The following is a 21,843-nucleotide window of genomic DNA, read 5'->3' on the forward strand; positions in this document are numbered from 1 at the left end:
CAAGTACATATATACAGAGAGCCAGTACATTACAGTTGATGCTAACAGCCACCACTGACATTGTAACGTTTTCCACTGCACCTTTATTGATCTTTAGTAGTCAGAGTCTCAGTTTTACACCTCCATTTGAAAAAAATGCAAGCCCAGTATCATAGTCTAAGAGAAGCAAACAGAATTCTAATACTACAATTTTTCATTAATAAAAAACAGGAAAGTACTTCCCTAAGAAACATTTAAGTCAGAACAGGGTTATGGAGGTTCACAGGTGGTTCCTCTCCAAACAGTACTACACCTCTACCCTAATATAACGCTGTCCTCGGGAGCCAAAAAATCTTACCGCGTTATAGGTGAAACCACGTTATATCGAACTTGCTTTGATCCGCTGGAGTGCACAGCCCCGCCCCCCACGGAGCACAGCTTTCCCGCATTATATCCGAATTCGTGTTATATCAGGTCACGTTATATCGGGGTAGAGGTGTATTTGTTACACACACACACAAAACTATGTTAAAAGAACATGAAAAAATGCATAGTCAAGCACAGGCAGTTCTGGCATTTCCTAACTTTTCAGTGCTTGACTCTGCAACCTTAACAACATTCTGTTAATAGTTTTGTGTGTGTAATTTCCTAGGTTTATAGAAAAGCAAACTAAAAAGACAGATCCCCTCGTGGCATCCTACTGAGCCCTACATAGGTCATCCGCAGGGTTAGAACCTTTAGTTTCACAGAACAGTCCTTTGTCACTTCAGCTAATAGAGTAACTGGTAGCAAAAGTAGCCATGAGAGGGGGATCAGAAACACTTTGCCAGTGGGCTTCACAGATATTTGCTGATAGTAGATGAATGGTGAAACTCAGGAATCTTGTGTTCCACTCCAGGTTCTGGAGGGAAAAGTGCTCTAGTGGATATACATTCCTTCTGACCCTTTTCCCCTTGCCTGACCCCTTCTACCTGCATCCTGTCCAGCCTCTGTATCAGTCATGCCACTCCTTCACCCAGTCACTCCTCTCAGTCCCCACACTCAAGCCCTCAACTACTCATGTCAGCCTTAGTATCCTTGCCTAGCCAGTTTCAGTCTCTCCTCTCGGGCTCTGCATTCATGTTTCAGTCTCCTTGCCTAGCCAGTTGCAGCCTCTCTCTCAGGGCTCTGCATATGAATCCCAGTTTTTCCAGTCCCTGCTTCCAGCTCCCAACCCCCATTTCCCTCTCTGGGCTCCTTATCCCAGGGTGCCCACCCAGCCTGTGTTCATACTGTGTTTACCTGCTGCAAAACCCATTGCAGGTTTCTCTGGTGCACTGGGTACCTTCACACCTTTAATTTTAACACAGCTGAGTTCTGGCTGATTGTCCTCAAAGAGTTTTCTTTGCAATAACACTGTATATTTTACTCCACCTGGAGGGGGAAAAGGTAACAAGAAATTTCCATTCAAACTTCTTCATTTTGCCTTATTTTTGTTGTGTTTTAACTACTATTCAGGCCTCCCTTTTGGATCACAGCAGGGTAAGTGTCTCCTCCACATCATGCTCTCCCCTCCCCGTGATCCAATGGAACCCACTTTATGAGTACACAGCTCTGTGGGTTTGGAGATAAAGGTCAAGCAGGGCCAGAAGGTTCCTTCCAAAACCTGCAGAGGTAGCTAGCATAAGCGGTTTTCACTCTTTGTGCTGTATAACAAACTGAGGGGGCAGCTGAGGTTCATAGGTTCAGATTAGTCCTGCCGGAGAGGCAAGAAGCCATGGGAACAGATGAGAGAAATTGACCTCTAGGCATAGATTCTTTATGGAATTGGGAGGTGGAGCCTCTGGCCTCTCACCCTTTTTGCCCTCACCTTGCTGCATAAGTGACTGGCTCCAAACTCTCATGCCCTCCAGAAGAATCAGCAGGAAACACTGAGTTAAACACATGATTTTCCACTCCCAACAATTGCTATTTCCTGGTAGATGAGAATTACATGCTCGGATTGCTTTGACAGATAGGAATCTAAAGCTTCATTAAAGACCCTTACTAACAGATCCTTTATTCTGACAGAACTCTCAGTATTTGTTCAAATATTTTATTTGGTAGTGACAACTCACTTAAAAAAAAAAAATCCACAGAGCAGTCTACTTGCCAGCAATTGAAATGTATACATAAAAATATCTGGGGAGATAAGGACAGCATTTTTTATTCCACTGAAATACATGGAACTGGAAGAGCTTTCCTGAGCAAATACAGCTATTTTATTATTAGAATAAAAATGAGAAAAGGAAATGAGTGCAACTTTGAAACATTAGTACTCCCTCCCTGGGGGAGGGGCCTGATCACTAATTTTTTTTTTTTTTTTAAAGAAAAACTCAGATTATAAATCTGAAACTGCAGTTCTACACAGGCACGATTTCAGAGATCTGCCTCTAAGTTCACTGGGGACAAACCTGAAGATTTTTTAAAATATGAACAAATAGCAATCATTCTTATGGGGTTCACATTATATGAATCTGAAATAACCATCTAATAAAATTATTAAACAGTGGGCACACGCAAGTTGGTTATGGAAAACAGAAGTGATACGTTAGCAATATGATGAATTACTGTAATCCTGTATTAAAACTAAAAATAATATCCTTTTGTTTTCTTGTTTGTGCTAAACCTCCTTTCTCGCAATACATTTTATAAGGACTGTGGCTATTTAAATTAATACTTAACTTACCAATAGCATCAGAATCCTCTACCTGCGAAAAAGGAACCCTGGGTTTACTAAACCTAGCTTTTGCAGAAACTTTGTCCTTGGTATCCCATATTGTCAGAGTTACTTTGTGATCTCTCAGTTTTATTAGAAACTCGTTAGTAACATGAATATTAATACTGTGGTTCCAGGACACCCATATTTGGTCATTTTCAAACCACGGTTTCACAACCTAGGAAGAACACAGAGTTGAAAAACATTAATGAATGTGACAAGTACTGAAGAAAGATTCACACAATGAACATTCTGTTGCCATTTAGCTGCAGATATTGAGGGGAAAGGATCCATTAATGACCATATTTTAATTGAATTTTTAAAGAGCCTTAGAATTACAAAACACCAGATGTGCACAGGGAGCAGTAAAACATTTGATTAATTCAGGGGGGCATGGATTATACAGCCAGTAGATAGAGAGAATGGAGTAAAGCACGATATAGCACCCCATATAATTTTTCCCACTCAGAGAACAATTGGCCATCAGCTGGGATAGAGGTAACAAACTACATTAATAAAGATATGTGCTAAAAACTAATGAAATTGTTCTTAAAGTGTAAATTAAAATTAGATCATGCTGGAGGTTATCAGAATCTTTTAAAGAGATCTTGTACATAATTATGAGTCTATGTGTCAGCTGACTGTCACAGCAGCACATTTTGCTGAACTAAGTCAAAATGGCTATATCAAACCAAATTCTGATTTTGCAAAGATGTGGGATCAGAACAGAAGTTAAACTGCCAATAAGAGGAAGAACATATATTGAAGACTGAATGATATACTACAAGTTTGTATGTATACATTTTTAAATGTTGACTTAGTATAAATGAAACGAAAGCACAAGTGCTAAAATCCACCCTATATTCTACAATATACTATGTCATGTGTCTTTGGTTTCCAGGAATGTAACTCTGACATCTTTTATCAACATGCAATTGACTTTAAAACTTTGTGTTGTTTGGCCAGGAGGTGGAAAAAAAACCTGAATCTTAAAGAAATGGGCAAGAAATCAGACAGCCAATCAGAAGGGCTGGGAATACAGAGGAAAAGTTGACAGAAGCAAGATACAAGTTGGCCTTTTTGCATCGACTGTATGAATAAGACATTACATAATCCAAGTGAAAATGTAAAGCCTGCAACCCTTACTCAGGGGAAAAGTTAATAAGCCTACCCAGGTGAGTAAGCAGGATTTGGTCCCAAATCTATTTCCAAAAAAAGCCTCAAAACCTTTCAGATGCATATTTGAAAGCAGAAATTTGATTTTATATATGAAATTTAAGTGGGAGCTAATTTGTCAAGACAGCTTGAACCAATTAAATCACTGGGACTACTTTGGTAAATAAGGGATACAGGATCTTGGAACAACAAATTTCATTTCTGTGCATTAGCCATGGCCTCTGGGACATCGTTCCTGAGCACTCTCTTTCCTCCAGCACCCCCAATCCTTCGTTATTTATAGAGGATCTTAAATGGCCTAATACAAAATATCAGATACATATTTCTAGCCGTCATATCATCACCTATTGTATAAAGAGAATGTCATAACATAAGCTTCACTTCTTTTTCACTGGCTGATTTTTTGCTGCTCAGCTCCCTCCATCTCATTGATTTTCCCCATCCCATTGCAAAACACTGCTTGAAACACACTTCCTCTAGGTTTCCTACAACAAACAAGGATCTGACCTTCCTTATTTTTCTGATTGCTGTTTGCAGTGTTGTTGTAGCCATGTTGGTCCCAGGATATGAGAAAGACAAGGTGGGCAGACAATATCTTTCGTTGGACTAACCACTGTTGGTGGGGACAAGCTTTTGAGCTTCACAGAGCTCTTCCTCAGGAAACCCCTCTTCTGGCCTTTAAACAACTCCCCAACCTTGCCAAGCTCATCAATCAGAAGCTCGCTCCCCACAGACCAAGGTAAACCAATTCAATGAGGCATCTGACCTTTCCAGAATAATAGATGCAAAACCTGCAGACACATCTCCACTGCTCAGATGATCAATATCCTCCACGATGCACCTTTCAAGCTCTATGGCAGTGGTCTCCAAAGTGGGGTGCGCAAGAGGATCCTTGGGGGTGTGCGGCAGGAGGAGCGCTTTTTTTTTTCCTCTCTCTTCGTCCAAGCGTCTTTTTTTTTTTTTTTTGCTTTGGCAAAAATGTTAGAGCCGGCACGGCCGGGGGTGTGTGCTCAAAATTTTTTTACTGATAGGGGTGCGTGATCAAAAAAGTTTGGAGACCACTGCTCTATGGGTCCAACATATGCCTATCACAACATAGAGTGTACCTGATCTAGTGCATCAAATGCCCCCAAAACAGCTATGTGGGTGAAACCAGACAATCACTATGTTCTCAGATGAACTCACACAGAGCAATGATAAAGAGACAAAAACACCTTATCACCTGAGGATGACCACATTTCACAAAGTGATCACTCCATATCTGGCCTTTCAGTCCTCATCCTCAAAGGCAACCTGCACAACATCTTCAAAATAGGAGCCTGGGAACTTAAATTCCTAACTCTGTAGGAGACTAAAAATCATGGTCTTAACAGACACACTGGTTTGATGGCTCATTACAACAATTTGTAACACACACTGCAGCCTACTAACCGTCCTTTATCCTAGAACTGCAGTGGTGTTACGTGCCCACTTCATTTTAAGTGGTCTCCTACGGCATGTGTGAACCTCTTAATCTTAATAATCTATTCCACTTTGTATTTAGCTGTGACACTGCTTCTCCAGACCTAAGGAAGAGCTCTGTGAAGCTGGAAAGCTTGTTCCCTCTACCAACAGAAGTTGATCCAATAAAAGATATTACCTCATCCACTTTGTCTCTTACTTTTCTCAGGGCATGGCTACACTTGCAGATGTAGAGTGATGTGAGTTAAACCCGCCTTCGGAGAGTGCAGTAGGGAAAGCGCTGCAGTCTGTCCACACTGACAGCTGCTTGTGCACTGGCATGGCCATATTTGCGGCACTTGCAGCGGCATTGGGAGTGGTGCATTATGGGCAGCTATCCCAGCATGCAAGTGACTGCAACGTGACAGGGAGTGTGTTGCGTGTATGTGGGGGGAGAGAGTGGATTTTTGGGGGGCTGAGAGCATGTCAGCATGCTGTCTTGTAAGTTCAGATAGCAGCAGACCTCACTCTCCCCTCTGCCTCTCTCTCTCACACACAGCATTCCATAGTAGTGGTTGCTTTGTCTTGGAGCAGATAAGCAGCCGGCTGTCAGAAACAGAGCTTTCAAAGGCCATATCCACATTCCTGCAGTGATTCAAAACAATGACAAGAGTGGCCACTTGACTTAAGGGGATTATGGGACATTTTCAGAGGCTGATCACAGCGCAGTAATGCAACACCCCGTTCACACTGGTGCCACAGCGCTCTAGCAGGGGTGCATCAAACGTTATTCCATTCGCTGAGGTAGAGTACCAGGAGTGCTCTAGCCGCGGAGTCAGAGCCCTCTACGTGCCTTGCCAGTGTGGACGGGGAGTGAGCTAGTGCGCACGGGGCTCCTTTATTGTGCACTAACTAACAAGTGTAGCCAAGCCCTCAGTCACTCACTCCTCACATTCTCTAGTATCCTCATTTCTACTGTGACTGCATAGGAAACATATGTATAAAGTATCAGAGGGGTAGCCGTGTTAGTCTGAATCTGTAAAAAGCAACAGAGGGTCCTGTGGCACCTTTGAGACTAACAGAAGTACTGGGAGCAAGTCTTGCATCTGAAGAAGTGAGGTTCTTACCCACGAAAGCTTATGCTCCCAGTACTTCTGTTAGTCTCAAAGGTGCCACAGGACCCTCTGTTGCTTTTTANACAGAGGGTCCTGTGGCACCTTTGAGACTAACAGAAGTACTGGGAGCAAGTCTTGCATCTGAAGAAGTGAGGTTCTTACCCACGAAAGCTTATGCTCCCAGTACTTCTGTTAGTCTCAAAGGTGCCACAGGACCCTCTGTTGCTTTTTATATGTATAAAGGATGCTTTAAAACTATTATAGGTTAAATATGCACTGAGCCCTACACTAATTGTTACCCAAACATTTCCACTCTAAAGGTGCATTTTCTCTTTTGAATAACTTTGCCAATGCATTACACTTTTGGATCAAAATTTAGCATGCCCGTTTTTAATCAAGGGGCAAATTCTTTTTCCCCCTGAAAATTTCACTACAAACAGTTCCGCTGTTCTCCAAAATAAATTCAGTTTTTCCTCCTAAAGAAGTTTTGCCCTCTTTTATTTCATTAAAGTGATGGAGTTCGTCACTAAAAGGTGTAAGAAACTTGAAAAATGCCAGGTTCGTAATGGCTGCCCCATTGATGTGCCTTTGCATGATTCAATGAAAATCATAAGATTTTGTAATTTTTCCATGTTTAAAAATGTTTGTACGTGCAGAATGATTTCTGTTAAGAGATAAAACTTACAAATCATTGGCAACAAACAGATGGACATTTCAAAATAGTGTGGGATGTTTAATTGAAAAGATAATTTCATAAGGAAAGACAAAAGGGGGGGGGTTAATATCTTTTATTGGTCCAGTAAAAGACATTACCACACCTACCTTGTCTCCCTTATATCCTGGAACCAACATGTAGCCATGTTGGTCCTAGGATACAAGAGACAAGGCAAGTGAGGTAACATCTTTTATTGGACCAACTTCTGTTGGTGAAAGAGAGAAGATTTTGAGCTTCACAAAGCTCTTCCTCGGGTCCTAACATCACTTGTTTCAGGTCCTGAGGAAGGGCTCTGTAAAGCTGGAAAGCGTATCCCTTCCACTAACAGAGGTTGGTCCAACAAAAGGTATTACCGTACCTCCTTTCTCTCTCTCTTAATCTGAGATTATGTCAGACCCACTATTTCAATCAGTGGGTAGGCTGAATGGTGAGGGAGGCTGAGGCCTGGTCTACACTACGGGTTTAGGTCGGCTTTAGCAGCGTTAAACCGAATTAAGCCTGGACACGTCCACACAACGAGGTCCTTTCTTTCGACTTAAAGGGCCCTTTAAACCGGTTTCTTTACACCACCTCCGACGAGGGGATTAGCGATAAAACCGGCCTTTGCGGGTCGGAATTGGGGTAGTGTGGACGGAATTCGATGTTATTGGCCTCCGGGAGCTATCCCACAGTGCTTCATTGTGACCGCTCTGGACAGCGCTCTCAACTCAGATGCACTGACCAGGTAGACAGGAAAAGACCCGCGAAGGTTTGAATTTCATTTCCTGTTTGCCCAGCGTGGAGAGCACAGGTGACCACGCAGAGCTCATCAGCACAGGTAACCGTGATGGAGTCCTCCCAGGATCGCAAAAGAGCTCCAGCATGGACCGAACGGGAGGTACGAGATCTGCTCGCCATATGGGGAGATGAAGCAGTGATAGCTGAACTCCGTAGCAGTAAAAGAAATGGAAAAGTATTAGAAAAGATCTCCAAGGCCATGAAGGACCGAGGCCATAACAGGGACACACAGCAGTGCCGCGTGAAAATTAAGGAGCTACGGCAAGCCTACCACAAAGCCAGAGAAGCAAACGGAAGGTCCGGGGCAGAGCCGCAAACTTGCCGCTACTACGCGGAGCTGCATGCGATCCTAGGGGGTGCAGCCACCACTACCCCAACCGTGTGCTATGACTCTCTCACTGGAGAAACACACAGGGAAGACGGTTCGGGGAACGAGGAAGATGACGATGGAGGTACTGTAGGTAGCTCACAGCAGCAAGGAAGCGGAGAAACCGGTTTCCCCAACAGCCAGGATATGTTTGTGACCCTGGACCTGGAACCAGTAACCCCCGAACTCACCCAAGACCCTCAGGGCACACAGGAGACCTCTGGTGAGTGTAACTTTGTAAATATTTGTAAACATTACAAAAAAAAAGCAAGCAAGTCTGTTAACGTGTATGGGGATGGAGCGGAAATCCTCCAGGGACATCTCCAGAAAGCTCTCCTGGTTGAAATGGGGTGATTTTATTAAGGGGGACATTCAGAGGCGCCCGTTCCTGCTATTCTGACCAGAAATGTTCCCCGCTGTTAACCACGCGGTGGGGGGGAGGGGTGAAGTGATCATCCCAGAGAATCGTGTGTGTGGGGGGGGGGTGGTTTACTTGTGTTTGTGCCGCATGTTAACCGGGAAACCGCAGCCCCCTCCTTTCACATTGAAACCCCATTTTAAATGGACAACCCAATTCATCCTTGATATGGGAAATGCGCTGCTGTTTGCAACCTTTCCCACATGTTAAGAAGGTTAAAAAAGCCAAAACACTGTGGCCTACGATGGCTGCCTGCAAGCCGAAATATGCGACCTTGTAATGAAAGAGTGTACCCATTGTTCCCTAAAATGTGTCTTTTTTAACCACCTCTCCCTTCTCCTCCACCAGCTGCAAATGTTTCTCCTTCGCAGAGGCTCGTGAACATTAGAAAGAGAAAACGTAAGACGAGGGACGAGATGTTCACGGAGCTGCAGATGTCCGCCCAGGCTGATAGAGCACAGCAGAATGTGTGGAGGCAGTCAATGTCGGAGATGAGAAAAGCCCAACATGAACGAGAGGAGAGGTGGCGGGCTGAAGATGATAGGTGGCGTCAGCTTGCAGACAGACGGCAAGAGGCAATGCTCCGTCTGCTGGAGCATCAAAGTGATATGCTCGAGCGTATGGTTGAGCTGCAGGAAAGGCAGCAGGAGCAGAGACCGCCGCTACAGCCCCTGTGTAACCAACAGCCCTCCTCCCCAAGTTCCATAGCTTCCTCACCCAGACGCCCAAGAACACGGTGGGGGGGCCTCCGGCCACCCAGTCACTCCACCCCAGATGATCGCCCAAGCATCAGAAGGCTGGGCTTCAATAAGAGTTAAAGTTTTAAAATGCAGTGTGTCCTTTTCCATCCCTCCTCCCCCACCCATCCCAGCTACCTTGGCAATTATCCCCCTACCTCTGTAAGGAACTAATAAAGAATGCATGAATGTGAAAAAACAATGACTTTATTGCCTCTGCAAGCGGGAGGGGAGGGGAGGGTGGGGTGGGGTGGTTGGTTTACAGGGAAGTAGAGTGAACCGGGTCGGGGGGGGGGGGGTTGGAGGGTTCATCAAGGAGAAACAAACAGAAGTTTCACACAGTAGCCTGGCCAGTCACAAAACTCGTTTTCAAAGCTTCTCTGATGCGCACTGCGCCCTGCTGTGCTCCTCTAACCGCCCTGGTGTCTGGCTGCGCGTAATCAGCGGCCAGGCGAGTTGCCTCAACCTCCCACCCCGCCATAAAGGTCTCCCCCTTACTCTCACAGATATTGTGGAGCGCACAGCAAGCAGCAATAACAATGGGGATATTCTTTTCGCTGAGGTCTGAGCGAGTCAGTAAGCTGCGCCAGCGCGCTTTTAAACGTCCAAATGCACATTCCACCACCATTCGGCACTTGCTCAGCCTGTAGTTGAACAGGTCCTGACTCCTGTCCAGGCTGCCTGTGTACGGCTTCATGAGCCATGGCATTAAGGGGTAGGCTGGGTCCCCAAGGATCACGATAGGCATTTCAACATCCCCAATGGTCACTTTCTGGTCCGGGAAGAAAGTCCCTTCCTCCAGCTTTCGAAACAGAGCAGAGTTCCTGAAGACGCGAGCATCATGTACCTTTCCCGGCCATCCCACGTTGATGTTGGTGAAACGTCCCTTGTGATCCACCAGGGCTTGCAGCACCATTGAAAAGTACCCCTTGCGGTTTACGTAGTCGGTGGCTTGGTGCTCCGGTGACAAGATAGGGATATGGGTTCCGTCTATGGCCCCGCCACAGTTTGGGAATCCCATTTCAGCAAAACCATCCACTATTGACTGCACGTTGCCCAGAGTCACTACCCTTGCTATCACCAGGTCTTTCATTGCCCTGGCAAATTGGATCACAGCAGCCCCCACCGTAGATTTGCCCACTCCAAATTGATTCCCGACTGACCGGTAGCTGTCTGGCGTTGCAAGCTTCCACAGGGCTATCGCCACGCGCTTCTCAACTGTGAGGGCTGCTCTCATCTTGGTATCCTGGCGTTTCAGGGCAGGGGAAAGCAAGTCACAAAGTTCCATGAAAGTGCCCTTACGCATGCGAAAGTTTCGCAGCCACTGGGAATCGTCCCAGACCTGCAGCACGATGCGGTCCCACCAGTCTGTGCTTGTTTCCCGGGCCCAGAATCGGCGTTCCACGGTATCAACCTGCCCCAGTGACACCATGATTTCCACATTGCTGGGGCCTGTGCCTTGTGAGAGGTCTATGGCCATGTCAATTTCCTCATCACTCTCGTCGCCGTGCTGCAATCGCCTCCTCGCCTGGTCCGGGTTTCGCCTTGGCATGTTCTGGCTCTGCATATACTCCAGGACAATGCGCGTGGTGTTCATAGTGCTCATAATTGCCGCGGTGATCTGAGCGGGCTCCATGATCCCAGTGCTAGCTATGGCGCCTGGTCAGAAAAAAGGCGCGAAAGTAGTATCTGATGGACCAGGAGAAGGAGGGCGGGAGGGAGGGAGGGCCGAGTGACGACATGGCGTACAGGTACAGGAACAGGGAGAAACACAAACAACTGTCACACAGAATGGTCCCCCCAAAGATTAAACTGGAAACCCTGGGCTTAGCAGGCCATTGATTTCACGGAGGAAGGGGAAGCAAATGAACACAGAACAAATCTATTTTTTACATCTTAAGGTGGCAGCCGACGGTGCAGCATGAGTGATAGCCTCTCCAGTACGATGATGACGGATACCAATCATAAAATACCATCATCTGCCAAAAGGCAAGGGGCTGCTGCTGTGTAGCAATGCAGCCCCACGTCTGCCAGCCCCACGTCCGCCAGCACCCAGCATCGCCCTCGGCCTCTTCTGGGTGCTTAGCGGACAATATTGGGCAATTGGCAGAAAATAGTATATTATGACTGGTAACCGTCATCATCGAAACAGTAGCATGTCTGCCCAGGTGGCCATGATTGACAGCCATACCAGTACGACGACGATGGGTACCAGTCATAATATACCATTGCCTGCAAGGGGCTGGTGCAATGCAGCCCTACGGCTGCCAGCCCCACGGCTATCACTCATGCTACACCGTCTACCGCCAAAAGGCAGTTAGCAGCTGCTGCTGTGTAGCAATGCAGTCCCACGTCTGCCGGCACCCAGAGGACATATGGTGACGGTGAGCTCAGCTGTGCTGAGCGGGCTCCATGTTGTCTGCACAGGTAACCCAGGTAACCCAGGTAAAAAGGCGCGAATCTATTGTCTGCCGTTGCTGTGACGGGGGAGGGAGGGGCCTGACGACACGTACCCAGAACCGCCCGCGACACTGTTTTGCATCATCCGGGCATTGGGATCTCAACCCAGAATTCCAAGGGCGGCAGAGACTGCGGGAACTGTGGGATAGCTCTGGGATAGCTACCCATAGTGCAATGCTCCGGAAGTCGACACTAGCCTCGTACTGTGGACGCGGTCAGCCGACTATAGCACCTAGAGCATTGTATTGTGTGGACACACACAATCGGCTGTATACAACCGATTTCAATAAAACCGGCTTCTATAAATTCGAACTAATTTCGTAGTGTAGACATACCCTGAGATTATGAACACTCCTGCCTTGTTTAGTGCACGGTTTATATGGAATGCAATAAGTGAGCATCAGGTCACACATTAATCAAATAATACATTTAAAAAGGCATCCAGGGTCTACAATTCTCCATCTCTAAAACTCTCCTACAGTTTTATATCCACTCACTGAGGAAATTATTGTTGTCGGCCGTTTCTGCCTGTAGCGCTCTGCTTGAACCTGTGCAGTCGATGGCTGACAGAAAAAGAAAAAGGGAAAGGATGGCAAAAACAGGAAGGAAAAGAAATGGAAAAGTGAAATGACAAAATGAAAGTATCTTAACTGCACTCTCTCAAGCTAATATACCTTTCTATTATTCATATATATATATAGAGAGAGAGAGAGAGAGAGAGAGAGAGCGCACATTTTAACTGCATATGTAATTTATCTATTTTTATTATATATTGCCAGACATACCATCAACAATGATTTAGAAAAAATCAGCAACCACAAATTCACTCAGTTGCACTCTTTAAGGAATGCAGAAGTTTATATACACCTACCCCGATATAACGCGACCCGATATAACACGAATTCGGATATAAGGTGGTAAAGCTGCGCTCCGGGGGGGGCGGGGCTGCGCACTCTGGCGGATCAAAGCAAGTTCGGTATAATGAGGTTTCACCTATAACGCAGTAAGATTTTTTGGCTCCCGAGGACAGCGTTGTATCGGGGTAGAGGCGTACCACCATTTTGACAGTACACACTTGAGAATCCATGCAATGTGTGGACAGACTGCTCCAGTTGGGTCTGTGGGTACCAAAGGCAGTATGAAAAGACCATCTTATCAAAAGGAGTAGGAGAACATCAACATTAATATCCTAAAGTTTCAGGCCCTGTTCATTGTTGAACACTGATAGGTGGGCAGGGCAGGATTCATTGTCAAATTAAAGGGCAGTGGTTTCTGGGCAGCAAACAGACTTTCATCCACATTATTCAACTATGCCCTTCACCTGGAAGCAATTTTAATTTAATTTTCCAAGATGGCCCTTATTAAGTTGTGCTCCTGAAGCAAAAGGAAGCTCAGTGAACTGTGCCAAAGACTGAAGTTGCTCAGTGTTCTTGTCCCATTTCTTTCTGCACTTCCTGAAGCATAGCTGTAATTTTCACTACAGAATTACTGGAGTAATACAGCAACAGCTGTGTACTAGTGAGTTAACTAACACTGGACTGTCAATACTCAAAAAGTATCACTCCAGTAGCAAGTGTTCTGAAGGAGTTGGTGAAAATGTCACAACTTGAAACAGTGCACATTGGTATTAGGGGATAATTTGAAAAGTACCTTTTTGGGTAGGATGAGTATAGCAGTCCCTCAATGGACAGTGATCCTAGTGAACACTGGCTGTCTAAGAAAGACTTAGATCAGAAAGATTTGACCTCCGCTCACTATAGTCAGTGGCATATGGGGAGTTGGATAAGTCCTTTACCAATGATGTGGTCTCTCTCATATCCTTCAGGCCAAAACTACACTTAGGTTTTAAAACTGTTCCTGGGATTGATTTATTTTTAAATAACTCCATGTTCAGTCCCTTTAAACCAAGATAAAGGTAGTTAAAGAATACACATCTAACTCTGCTTAATAGTAGTCTGTCACTATTAATTTATAAACATCATCTAGAGAGATGTTCTATTTTCATTATTAATCTTGGGTAAAATTTTCAAAAGCACCCAAATGATTTACAGCCCAGATCCTTAAAGGTAGTTAGGCCCTAAATACCTTTGAGGACTAGGGCCACTGGAGCCTAAGTAACTTAAGCACTTTTGAAAGTTTTGCCCCTTGACAAAAAGAGAGGGACTAAATTCACTCTTCCGACTTACAGCACCACTTCTGTGCTATAGCTTTATGAGAATTCTAAGTATGGAATATACAAATTACAGTACTAAGTTTTTTGGCCTTTTGAAAAAAAAACCCAATAATAATGACAGGGCAAAACCAAGTTTAAGCCCTAGAGGAAACAACAAAAACATTTCAGCAGATAACAACAAAAAACCCCAAAAGGTATCTGTCTTTAACTGAAAATATAAAAGCACATGCAGAAAAAAATAGGACCAAGTTCTTTCTCTCTCTCTCTTTTTTTTTTAGTTTAGATAACAACCCACTTTACAAATAAGGGGGACGATAAATGGGGGGCTGAGGTCCCCCTTTATGCTACAATACATGTCCTATTCATATTATCATAACAAGCATGTTTTCCCATCAATTCAATTATTTAAAAAGCGAACCTTTTTGAACACAAAACTCTGAAGTTAAGATTTTCAGCCAACTATGGCTACATTCCCTATTTTACTTCAAAAAAAAAAATCTGCAAATTAAACCATTCATGTTGAGAGATTAGAAGGAGAAATAAATGATTAATTACACTTTCAAAGGTTATATTCAAAATATTTTATTTATTTCTCTCATTTATGTGTCAACTCTCACAGAAGTTATTGGGAGTTGAGGATGCTCAATAACCTGCACAATTGAGCCAATAGTTTGTGAAATGCTTTATGATGCTTTGGATCAAAAACGTGTTACAAATGCATCCTCATTAAAATATGTACCAAATTAATTCCATGTGTACTGTAAGTTGTGCATCTTTCTATACTCATTTTGGAGCTTTGATTCAAACAATTCTTCAATAGAAAGTGTTTCTACATTAGTATAGACTGAACCTATAAAAACATGCGATATTATTAGGAAATTTCTTAGGAAGCTACTAGGAATATAATTTAGCTTTTCCAAAACTGAATCTACTATTTTGTAAGAAAAATCACTTAAAATATTTCAAGTTGATTAGAAGATGATTTACTTTTCAGTTTGGAAAAAAAAACACATATGCAGTCTTCTTATAAAGGTATAAACTTTCAAAATGTTGTAAAGAATATAAAGCACAAATCTCAAACCTTGTCTACACACAGATTTTGTAGCGGCATAACTACTTCAGTTACAGGTGTGATCTCTTTACCGAAATAGTTATTCCAGTACAACCCCAGTGCAGAAGCATTTATACCGCTATAAAGATGCCTTAAATCAGTGTAGCTTATTCACCTGTCTTGTATGGGAATCAGCTATACTGATATAAGCACCTCTATTTCGATACAATTAAGTCCATAGTGGTCGAGTTAAATAACTTGTGTGTGTAGACAAGGCCCAAGTAGTGCTAATAAAAGTATAAGCAAGATTCACCTACATCACATTTGGAAGCATTCTCCATTGCTCCACTACATGAAGTACAGGACTGTTCAGTTTTAAACTGGTACGACAGCCACTCTTGCATAAATATTTCAGAAATATCTCTTATGCCAAATAGAGATCATAGTAAATAAAAACTAGTTATTCCCAAAATTATAAACATCATACTATTTACCTTGGATTCACATTCCACAAACAGCTTGGCCACCACACCAAACAACGCCAAATCAAGTTTCCTAGGCTCAACATCGTCTGGTAGAAGGAAGTACTCAATGTGGTAGTAACGCCGCATTTTTGGAATAGCTGCTGCATCTTTCCCAACATTAGACTTTTTTCTCTGCCTGTCAGTTAAATTGGATGGCCTATGCTTTGGACCTAGGAAAAATATTTATATGGATTTAGACAGTTTCAGATGTTGTCAAGCTCAGCACAGCAACAGATCCTACAGCCCTGCAACTCCCCACCACCTATGACCCTATGCTACGCAGACAGCTTGCATGGAAGAATCAAAACTCTTTACTACACAACTCCTAAGTACACTCCTGCCACATCCAGATACCCCTATTTAACATCAGAACCACACCAGTTCTGTTGCAAAGTTGCCCATGGGCCAAGGGGCTAGATTTGCCTCTAATAACACTATTCCCAGATTAGTAATTGATTATATTTTTGATAATATAGCTCATAAATAATAAAGGAAACAAAAAACCTATCAGTTAAAACTTCAGGTCTTTTTAAATAAAGAAAAGAAACCAGATAAAAAGATGTGCTTGTTAAATAGATAGTTTGGTGAAAGAACTTTACTAGATTTAAGCCTAGTCCTGCTCAATCCACGGGACAAACATCCCAAATTTCCAATGAACACAATATCACAAATAATAGTAAAACCAAAGACACAATGAACAAATGTTTGCTAGTAGCCTTCCACAGGACATTGCTGAGCTATGTTCTGATTAGGGCTTCCAATTAATCGTTGTTAACTCAAGTGATATATTCAAAACAAATTAATTTAGTTAAAAAGATTAATCATGATTAATTACAGTTTTAATCACACTGTTCAAAAATAACAGAATACCAATTGAAATTATAAATATTTTTGGATGTTTTTCTACATTTTCAAATATATTGATTTTAATTACAACACAGAATACAAAATGTGCAGTGCTCACTTTATGTTATTTTTTATTACAAATGTTTGCACTGTAAAAAAGATAAAAGAAATAGTATTTTTCAGTTCACCTCATACAAGTTAACTGTAGTGCAATCTCTTTATAGAGAAAGTGCAACTTACAAAAGGGTTTTTTTGTTACATAACTGCACTCAAAACCAAAACAATGTAAAACTTTAGAGCCTACAAGTCCACCCAGGCCTACTTCTTGTTCAACCAATCATTAAAACAAATAAGTTTGCTTACATTTACGAGAGATAATGCTGCCCGCTTCTTATTCACAATGTCACCTGAAAGTGAGAACAGGCATTCGAATGGCACTTTTGTAGACAGCATTGCAAGGTATTTACGAGTCAGAAATGCTAAACATTTATATGCCCCTTCATGCTTTGGCGACCATTCCAGAAAACATGCTTCCATGCGGATGATGGGTTCTGCTCAAAAACAATTCAAAACAGTGCAGAATGTAGAAAACATCCAAAATATTTAAATAAATGGTATTCTATTATTGTTTAACAGTGCGATTAATCTCTTATTTTTTAAATAATTTGATAGCCCTAGTTCTGCTGTCTCCTTATTTTATGTTCTTTTCAATATTCCTCAAACATGATGTTGTTTCTGATCCTTTGAACTTTTTCTATAGATCTGTCCTCACAGTTTAAAATACAGGTTTCTCTCTCTCCTCCCATCCCAAATATTGTTTTAAGATTACTGGATCAGGTCTTCCGATGGTGTAAAACAACATAGCTCCACTGACCTCAACAAAGCTGCACTGATTCACATCAGCTGAGGAATATACGGTTCATAGAATCATATCATATCAACCAATATTAGCTGTCCAGATTCACCTTAGCATTTCTATTCAGCCATCTGGAGTTTTCTCTACAATAGAAAAATGTATAACGCAGATCCAGCCCTTTAGTCCTTGGTTTATAACTAACAGATGTTTGAGAGGGAAAATGCTTTCCCCCGCCCCCAATCTGGGCTAATCCTGCAGCCTCTCTCTGTACAGAATTGCCCAATGCTGTCAATAAGAGTTCCACATGTGGCTTCAGAATCAGGCCCATAATGTAGTCTTCATCTCCACTAAGTTGCACATAACATCAAATTTATCACTTGAGTTTTTTGCTTAGTTTCAGTTTTCATTACAAACTACAAACTCAGTCCAGGTTTGCCAACAGGTTCAATGACGTTCAGAACCTCTTGAGTAAAGCCCAGCACCAATTCTTAGTTCTTCTTTAAAATCGTACAAAATTAATGGCTACACATGTTCTTGACCTGTAACTAGATGAAATTATGACAGAATCTCCCTTACAGATACTGGTTTTGTCCCACATACATTCATACTATAATCCAAATGATTGCTTGCATAAACCTCTAGCCTTCACAGTGAAAGATGCATACAGGAAACTGTTAAAAGTCCACTGGAAATATATTTTCCTGGTTTTTAGTGCTGATGCACATATTAGTTGTAAACGCGGAACTGTCTGGCATCTAACAATCCTGTTGAATTATTTTAATGAATAATAAATTAATCTGATTATATATGATGCATGAAAAAAGAAACAGTATCAGTATTAAACAAAAAGTAATCCGTATCCTAACTAAATATTGTCATTCCCACAGTTGTATAAGAATCGGTAATGCTGGAGAATAGGTAAGAAAAGATCCTGAAAGTAATAATGTTCATTTTATACACTTGAGGGGAGACAAAGATCTGTCAAATAAACAAAGGACAAAAAATGAGAATTTTCCAGACAATAGAGAATTTTAAATCTATAGTAAAAACATACTGATTGGAAACATCCGCACATAGATACTATGGTAGCAGGTGCATTAAATATTTATACCTAAATTAGATATAGTACCTAACCCACTTTTCCCTTAAATTACAATGGAGTTCAATGGGACAGCTCACAATGAATAAAGATTAGCACTTGCAGGACTGGGAATGCCTGAAAAGGTGCTTCACTGGAAAATAAATGCATAGACAGACCAAGTACAGCACAGCAGCAGCTGCCCCAGCTACCCTATACTGACACATCACATGAGCATTAGTCCTGATCTAAGGAGACCACGTTTAGAGCTAAAGGAAAGGAATTTAACCTCCATAGCCAGTCACCTCTTGGCCACGCTAGGCAGATTATAAACACAGGAATCAATTACAATGATTGTTTTTGCAAAGACTGACTAAGACCATCAACTTGAATAACACTGGCTACTGAGAGCTATCAAATGGTAAAGGTTTTCAGTCAGTATGACCTAAGCCTGAAACCGAATCTAATGGTACATAACCATTCCCTTGAGCATCTTCTATATAATACTATAAAATTAGCAAAGTCAACAGGACCTCATGATAGTATTACAAGGGCGAGGAGACCCACCCATAACTACAGCTAAAAGGGATATAAATGAGCCAACATCCTTTCTGCAGTTTGCTTCCCAATCCCATTTGGGTCTGGAGATGAGCCACAAGGGTTAAAGGAACAGGAGGGGTAATGTCTGGTACCTACCTGCAGCCATTGGCACAGCTAGTGAAATTGAGAATGTACACATTACTGTGTGTGAGGTGTCAAGTTGCTCCAGGTTCTTCTCAAAGAACAAGGACCTGCTGTCTTCCTCCTCAGGGGTGGGGTGGCCACCGTCCCCAAGTACATCCGGGGTTTCAGTTTCAAAGCTGCTTTCAGAGCCAAGGGCCTCCAACTCCACTTCCACCACCGCTTCTTCCTCTTCCTCCACCATCTTTGTCTTTGAATCCTGGGCAAAAGGTTCTGTCAGCTCTCCAGAGACATCCTCCTTTTGCTTTTGCAATGCCATCCTACAGCCCAGTCACCAGCACCTTGATTCTCTGGCTGCAGAGTAGAAAAGGACAAGTCCTTATTCCATTGCCGCTGTATACCAGGAGTGAGCAGTCACCTCTGCCAGTGCCCATGCAGTGGTGGGGAAGAGGCGTTTAGGGGAGGCAGAAAAACCTGTTACTTCTCTCTCAGGAATGCTTTTAAACCCATACATATAATATCCAGGGATTAATTCCTGGAGGCAGGGAGAAGCCACACAAAGGTCTCCAAGCAGCAGACCAAGGCAAACAGCAAGTCAACATACTTGGCAAATAATAAAGCGAAGCACAGAAGAAACACAAAGGGAAAATGTGTTCAGCTGGTAGCTAGTAAGCTACCGAATTTTTAAAGGGAAGAGAGATTTTTTTCATGGGAGAGGATGAATAGATGCAGGGGAAGAGAGATTAAAATAACTTCCCCACTTCCCCAACCCACATATAAATCACCACGGCCCTGATCCTGCAATCACGTAGGCACATGCTTGGAGCACAGTAACCCCTGGTATTGCCATGGCGGTAACAGAGGGAAAGCCACCACCCTCCCACGGTACCAGCAAGAATGTGCCTTTTTTAAACAGCGAGTCCATTAGGAAGCGGCTGCGATTCCTGCCCCCAGGCAGCTGCTTGTGTTCCTGGGGTAAGTAGCTAGGGAGGGCTTGTGGTGCTCTTCGGGAGACCGGCAGGCAGCAGCAGAGAGCACACCGGGATTATAAGGAAAAGCAGGGTCTCAGTGGACCCGGCGCGGCACATACATGGATACCCCTCCCCCCAGCAAACACAGCCTCTCTTTTCTAACCTGCCTCTGAAACTTTGCATCCAGACCGATTTTATAGGGACAGTCCCGATCTTGGGGTCTTTTTCTTATATAGGCTTCTATTACCCCCCACCCCATCCCGATTTTTCACACTTGCTATCTGGTCACCCTAAGACAGGTAATTGCAAGCACAAATTATTCATATATCCGCATGTCAGAGCTGCCCCCTGCCCGCGCAGCACCCAGACGAGGAGGGAGCGCTCTGGTTCCCCGGGCTCCTTCCCTGCAAACGGCCAGGGGGCTCCGCGCTCCTAACTGCGCCCGAGCCAGCGCTGCGCTGCGCCGCGGGGAACGCACCTTTCCCTGCCCCGGGAACCGGAGCGGCGGGCGCGGCCACCCCTGCCCCGGCTCCCCGCAGCCTGCCGCTGGCAACAGAGGGTTCCACGCTCTAGAACCCGGGGCTCGCGTGTCCCGTCTCCCTCCGCCTCGCCAAAGAGTCCCCGTTCCGCTCGGCGCCCGAGCCAAGCCGTGCCCAGCCCAGAGCGCACGGATCCGCGGCGAGGCGAGGTGGCCGCAGAAGTTGCCTGGCTGGGAGCTCGGGGCAGAGGCGGGCTGACCGGCTCACCCGGGGAACCGCAGGGCGTCCCTGCGGCGTGGGGAGATGGCACCGGGGATGCGAAGCGGGGAACCCCACGGGCGTGGGGAGGTGGCATGGGGGATGCGAGGCGCGGAACGACACAGGCATCATTGGGGCATGGGCTACACTGCAGGTATCACTAGGATGCAGCACGAGGAATGCCTGGGTACTGCCAGGAACGCCATGGCCATCACCCACCGCAGCAGAGGGCAGGACGAGGCCTCAGCAGAGCACAGCCTCGTGCACTTCAAAGGAGGGACCATGCCTAGTGCCTTCTTTTGTGCCTGTGCAGGGCTTAGCACACTGTGGGCGGAAATGGAAACAAGAAACGAATAATAGTAATAATACCAGGGGGGCCTTGTGCAACACAGTATATTACAGGGACAGACTGTAACTAGATGTTACCAGCACCAGGTCTCTTTAATGCCTTTCAATATGCCCTGCTGCCTGCGGCAGTGACAAGGCACAAAACACAGCCCCTGTTATTTGCCTAAATAGTACCTGTAGAAATAGTACGTGTGTATGAATTACTGTTCGGTCTAGCAGGGACTTTATGTCCTCATGCTCCCCTTTCCAACGGCCAGTTGAGTCCTGGCTGGAGCACTGCTTCAATACTGATTGAGAAGAAGGATTAGTTACTAAATCAACATCCAACTCCTACAGTCCCATTGGTCTACTCCAGAGTCTCCTGTCCACCTACAGAATTAGCTGAACCCTGCTTAGTTTATGAGGCATGACAAAAATTACAGCTGGTGGGAGTAAGGCTGCTAGATTGGCTTGATTGTGAGCTAGCTGATGAGAAATAGATGTACTTCAGTAATGGTCAGCAGAGCCTGAAAGAAAAACAAGGAACACTACTTAAATAAGTCACTGCTCAGAATAGGGAATGAGATGCTGATTCAGGCGAAGGCACTGGAAGTTTCGATATCTAGTTAATATTCTGTAGAGCAGGGATTCTCAAACTTTTGTACTGGTGACCCCTTT

At 44.0% G+C, this 21,843-nt stretch overlaps 1 protein-coding gene across 1 annotated transcript in view; it reads right to left on the reverse strand.

Moving 5' to 3' along the window:
• Positions 1-19,637, reverse strand: part of LOC117880035 (uncharacterized protein KIAA1257-like) — a 39,831-nt gene extending 20,194 nt beyond the window's left edge. Inside the window, exons 1-5 of the mRNA XM_034775692.1 lie at positions 19,146-19,637; positions 15,640-15,839; positions 12,419-12,484; positions 2,687-2,894; positions 1,261-1,392 (exon numbers count right to left, since the gene is read on the reverse strand). Coding sequence (XP_034631583.1) covers positions 1,261-1,392; positions 2,687-2,894; positions 12,419-12,484; positions 15,640-15,839; positions 19,146-19,449 — 910 coding nt within the window. The 5' untranslated portion in view covers positions 19,450-19,637. The remainder of the gene's footprint in view (positions 1-1,260; positions 1,393-2,686; positions 2,895-12,418; positions 12,485-15,639; positions 15,840-19,145) is intronic.
• Between the last annotated feature and the right edge of the window lie 2,206 nt (positions 19,638-21,843).

This window comes from Trachemys scripta, chromosome 7 (assembly GCF_013100865.1).
Source record: "Trachemys scripta elegans isolate TJP31775 chromosome 7, CAS_Tse_1.0, whole genome shotgun sequence".
NCBI classification, from domain to species: domain Eukaryota; kingdom Metazoa; phylum Chordata; order Testudines; family Emydidae; genus Trachemys; species Trachemys scripta.